The following is a 6,000-nucleotide window of genomic DNA, read 5'->3' on the forward strand; positions in this document are numbered from 1 at the left end:
CATGAGACAGACAGATAGACACACACAGAGGATATTTCCTAACAAACTATATTTGTTAGGAAATATCGCAAGTCGCGAAAAACCTCGACAATTTTCTTCTAAGGAATTAATGGGATGACGGAATGGGACCCCTCAATGGCAAAGCAATCGGGGCCCATTGGGGGCTGTGCAGAGCACAGGAAGAGAGAGTGCCAGATTTATCAATGAGTCAGTTTAATACACACAGAGAGCAGAGCACAGCACCACTAATAAGAAGAGACGCGAGGAATAACAATAATAGGCTGTTATTCCTCGTGCCTCTTCTTATTATTATTATTAGAGGTGGATTTCATCGTTCGATGTCGAGATTCAGTTTCCGTCGGTCAGTTCGGCAGGATGACTCGTTCATGTAGTTCGTTCGTTCATTCGTTCAGTCGCACTTCCGGTACAACGGCGGTGATTGTAATGCACAGTTCTCAGCTCCTCGTTCTCAAACGATCATGCTAACGGTCAACATAACAAGCTGTTAATGGCAAATACATAGCTGCAACTACATGATTATGTGTACTTTTGGACAACACGACAGTTAGCAGCTAACAGCTAAAGCCAGCTAGCCAAGAACGAGTGACTAACTGAACGAGAATGACAGGAGAGGAATCATAACCGAACGAGAACGAGAGCTACGAACGAAATGAAATGGGGGGTTTTTTTTATGTAAACGGTTCTCATTGGCTAAAATTCGACGACAGTGTCCTAGACCCAGCATACGATTGGCTGGCTCTCAGTCCTCCTCACCACTCTGATAACTGAACAGTGAACAACACAGTGACTGGTCTGTGAGAATGAACGAACGAACGAGAGAGAAGTGAAACGGGGAATCAGGTCAGTTCGTTCGCGTTAAAGACTCGTTCGTTCGAACTGATTCGTTCGCGACTGAGCCATCACTAATTATTATCATTCATCCTCCTGCTTTAGCATGCACTCACATGCACACAAACACACACACAGTATATTTCCCAACGTTATTATAAAAACTATATTTAACGATTATCTTTTCATTCATTCAAGCCAGGAACTCCAGTCAAATATGTAAATGTTTCAGCTCATCGATATATTGAGATTGAATTGAATTTCTCTCAAAATATTTGACTCATTCTCACTGTAACATCTCTTCATACTCCATCAGCTGAAACAAAACAAACTGGAATGCTGGCTTAAATTTTTATTGAAAATTACTTAATATTATTAATAATATTTATTGATTCATAATAACATTTTCATCAGTGTATTATATCATAATACATTAATTAAATATAAAAATGATTAAATATATACGATTTGTATTTCATAATATATCATAATTAAATTGTTATCAATTAATATTTTATTTTATATATATTTAATCAAGTGTTCTAATTAACACTGATGTTTTTTAATGTATAACATTCTAATACATTCATAAAAATAAATATAAATAGTGAACTGCAGCAAAGTATGATCGTCCGGAGTCTGTGTCAAGTGCACAGATATCAGCCATCTCATTTGACAAATCACCTCGGATACAGATGACAGACATCCCAAGACGACTCTGATTGGACAGCTGTGTGTGCATTTTTTTTTTTGGCCTTGATATAAACCACTGGTCCGGCTCTGCACTAGAGGTGGATTTCATCGTTCGATGTCGAGATTCAGTTCCCGTCGGTCAGTTCGGCAGGATGACTCGTTCATGTAGTTCGTTCGTTCGTTCGTTCAGTCGCACTTCCGGTACAACGGCAGTGATTGTAATGCACAGTTCTCAGCTCCTCGTTCTCAAACGATCATGCTAACGGTCAACATAACAAGCTGTTCATGGCAAATACATAGCTGCAACTAAATGATTATGTGTACTTTTGGACAACACGACAGTTAGCAGCTAACAGCTAAAGCCAGCTAGCCAACAACGAGTGACTAACTGAACGAGAATGACAGGAGAGGAATCATAACCGAACGACAACGAGAGCTACGAACGAAATGAAATGGGGTTTTTTTTATGTAAACGGTTCTCATTGGCTAAAATTCGACGACAGTGTCCTAGACCCAGCATACGATTGGCTGGCTCTCAGTCCTCCTCACCACTCTGATAACTGAACAGTGAACAACACAGTGACTGGTCTGTGAGAATGAACGAACGAACGAGAGAGAAGTGAAACGGGGAATCAGGTCAGTTCGTTCGCGTTAAAGACTCGTTCGTTCGAACTGATTCGTTCGCGACCGAGCCATCACTACTCTGCACGATACCCTTTGACCTCATCAGAGGTAAGTACCTGTTATATCTTACATTAGCATACTGAAATCATTAATAAAAGTGGATTTTATTGAAGCTAGATATTTCTGTCCCTCCCATGATCACGATTACTCATGATTTCGGAAAAATGAATGTAATAGTTTATGGTCGGTCTGTTTCAGCGATATTAATCCGGTACTTGGCGCCGGATTCCCGAGTAGCCAAGCTAACAGCTAGCGTTAGCTATTAGCCCGGACAAGCTAACGTCTAACGGGCCTACATTAGCTCGGCTACTCGGAGCCCAGTAGCTCCGGGCCAACAGCGTCTAGCAAAGCTGTAGGGCTCCATAAATATATAATATGTCTGTCTAGCTAACAGTAACGGGGCTCCGTCAGTCTGTTTCAATACAACATTATTTAGACGAGCTAACAGCGCTACTCGGCTCTGCTATATAAAACATTAGGCCGCGCTCTAAGCCAACAGCGGTGACTTAGCTTTTTCTATAGGGAAATATTAACCGCAGCGAAAAGCTAACTGTGCTAACATCCGTACACCTTCAACAAAAGTGAGATTATTGAAGATAGACATTACTGTCTCGTGATTTTGGGAAGACTGATTGTTTATGGTCCGCCTGTTGCTATATAAGAACTCTGAGCTATAAGCTAAAACATTAGGCCAACATAGATGCTAACTGCGCAAATCTTGGCCTTTGTTCTCTCGCGGCGCGAACGGTAGCCATTTTTCTCTCCCCTGAACTGTCCCGTCATGCATAGATCCTTAACAGGGGTCAGATTTCTAACTGCGTTAACTGTGCTAACATCTGTACACCGTTAACAAAAGTGAGATTACTGAAGCTAGACATAAGTGTCTCGCGATTTTCGGAAGACTGATTGTTTATGGTCGACCTGTTACAAGATAAGAACTCTGAGTTAAAAGCTATAACATTAGGTCAAGCTAGATTCTAACTGCGCAAGCGTTGGCCTTTGTTCTCTCGCGGCGCGAACGGCAGCCATTTTTCTCTCTGTGAACTGTCTTGCATAGATCCAGATTTTTACACTCCATGATTTGGGGATTTAAAATTTATCTATCTGCTTGTTTCGTTTGTGACTAGTATTTAATACTACCTTCTGTCCACCTAAAAACACATTTCTCCTTTTGTTTGTTAGATTGTCTGATAATATGTGATTAAATGTTTTTTTTTATGTAGTGTAAAAATATCATACTTAAATGTATTATACACTTTTACAACCTGCCTTGATTAAATGGAAAAGGAAGCATTTTAAAACATGGCTATATTTGCTTTTGATAATAAAGTGCATTCAGATGTTGATAAAATCCTGTACATTTGATGAAGTTAATGTCATTTTTACTTGTTACTTGTGTTGTATATTTATTTTGTCATAGTAATTCTTTGATTTGAAGAATAAACTATTATAATATAATACTGTGTAGTATAAAATTAATATAGTATTATATTTATCATTTAAAGCAAGTATAATATAGAATTGACACAATTTACAGTGACTCGTAACATTTGCGAGACATTTAACTTTTTATTGCATAATGTCTTTGATAAGATTAAAGGGCTCCTGTGCTTCGACAGCTGAGAGTGACCATCATTGTTGATTCATCGCCCTCAACCTTCGCAGAGCAGTATCACCACATCACACACACACACAAACCTCATCAATTCAAATTTCATTTTATGTATAAGATATTACATTAGGTTGTCATAGATTAGATTACTTTACATTAGGTAGTTTAGGTTTAGGTCAGTTTGACAAGTTAGCCTATTAACCTTTTGAGAGGCATTTCTGGTTTTTTTTCTGTCTTCAACTTCTGTCAGCAGGAAGCCAAGGAAGTCGAGACGGTCTGTGTCGGCGAGGAAGCGCTGGGAGTCGGAGTGGAGGAAGCTCGACCTGGAGGAGCTGAGGTCCCCCCCGCCCCCCCCGGAGGTACTTGCACAGTAAATAAGCTTCTGTGTCGCAGTGACAGCTATCTGCATGCAAATGGCTGTAGAAATGTTACATCTATTGCTTTCTCATTAACTGCTGATTTCTGTATGTCTGCCATGTCTTTGATGTTAATGTGTCATCAGACGGTGTCCCCCCTGGCTGGAGAGGAGCCTTCCAGAGGGTCAAGGACCAAGAGGACCAGGGAGACCCGCCCCCCCTGCTCCCGAGCTCCAGTCGGCAACGTATGTTCCGACCTCACACACTCACACACTCACTCACACTCTCTCTCTCTCTCTCTCTCTCTCTCTCTCTCTCTCTCACCCCCTCTCTCAATGGGACATTGTCTGAGGTTTAATGTGTTTGTAATCTGTCATCAGGCATTTGGATCTTCACCCCCTGCCAAGCCTTTCTGGAGCCTGGCTGATGCTGAAGTTCGTGCACGTAAGTATTCACCTGTTTTATCCCTAAATGATCCAGAAATTAATTCATCATCAATATTAAACTTTTTAAACTGGTTTTCCTGTGCTTTTTTTTTTTTTTACAAGTGATTGTTGATATTTCCTGGTAGGCTTTCCCTCATCAGTTTTACCTTTTATCTGTTTTGTCCTTTACTAAACAGGCTGCGGTACCGGTTACCGCCATCCGGCGACGAGCTGGCCACCTTCGGAGTGGACTGGACGGAGCCACAAGCTGGTCATCCCACCGGAGTCTGACAAGAAGGTGCTATTATTGTCCAGTTTATGAAGGAAGTAATCAATCTTGAGAAGGATTAATGATTTTCATGCTAAAGAAACTTTCTTTGTTGTTGCAGTTTGTTCTGATTGTCGGGGACTCCCATCTCCGGTCCATCGTGGACGGTTTCGTCGTGATGCCAGAAGGGAAGTTTTCTTTTGGTTTCATGTCGACCCCCGGGGCCCATGCCGCTCAGCTGCGGACTGAGGTCCTGCATGCTAAAGTTCCTCGCTCCCCTGATGCTGTTTGTGTTCTTGCCCCTAGCAACAACCTGACGGCGAGCAGGACCGTGGATGAGGCAGCCGTCGACTACGCCCGATTTCTCACTGCTGTGAGGAGCCGCTGGCCGAAGGTAAGCTTTTATTTATTTATAGTTGTTTTTTTGTTTTATAGAAGATTGCTGAAACTTTATCTCCCACATCGATCCGACGCCGATCTGAGAGATGAAGCGCACCCCACTTATGAAGAGTTTTATAGGTGTAGCGAGAATTGGGGTACGAGAGTAGAGTTAATCGTGGGGCACAACAAAAAACGTTATGAGGGCCAAGGAAAAACCATGGAAGCTGCGTTTCAACAGCTTCAGGTGTGTGGTCCTCTCGTAAACGCTTGGAACTCTTTTGCGCCCGAAATTGAAGTGGACCGGCTGGAGTGCCTGGCTGAATGTGAACCTCGCGATGAAGATCAAAACGGTGAAGATGTCCCTGAATTCGGCACTAAAAAGGATAAGGGGAGCTCTATGCCTAGAATAGAAGCTCCAGAGTTGAGTCCAGACTTTGTTAGGAAAATGTACCAAAGTCTGAACGAAACTCAGGCTTCCGTTTTCTACAGTGTTCGACAGTGGTGCTTTGAACAAGTCTGGGGCCACAATCCAGAACCATTTTATTACTTCCTGTCGAGAGGGGCTGGATGTGGCAAATCGCATGTGATTAAGTGCATTCACCACGAGGCAACGAGAATTCTGCGTGAGCTCCCGAGATTTCGGGACCACGCAGACATGTCCCAACCCGCAGTGCTGCTGACCGCATTCACAGGTACAGCAGCATTTAACATATCAGGCAACACGTTGCACTC

The 6,000-nt window shown here is 42.3% G+C and overlaps 1 protein-coding gene across 1 annotated transcript; it reads left to right on the plus strand.

Moving 5' to 3' along the window:
• Positions 1 to 4,116: 4,116 nt before the first annotated feature.
• LOC115567171 (uncharacterized) lies at positions 4,117 to 5,678 on the plus strand (the record flags this gene model as incomplete). The annotated part of the gene is made up of 6 exons (XM_030393489.1): positions 4,117 to 4,197; positions 4,341 to 4,439; positions 4,575 to 4,638; positions 4,817 to 4,917; positions 5,009 to 5,281; positions 5,565 to 5,678. Coding segments are annotated over 6 exons (732 nt in total), but the record flags the coding sequence as incomplete, so codon positions are not given.
• Between the last annotated feature and the right edge of the window lie 322 nt (positions 5,679 to 6,000).

This window comes from Sparus aurata, chromosome 17, assembly GCF_900880675.1.
Source record: "Sparus aurata chromosome 17, fSpaAur1.1, whole genome shotgun sequence".
Taxonomy (NCBI): Eukaryota; Metazoa; Chordata; class Actinopteri; order Spariformes; family Sparidae; genus Sparus; species Sparus aurata.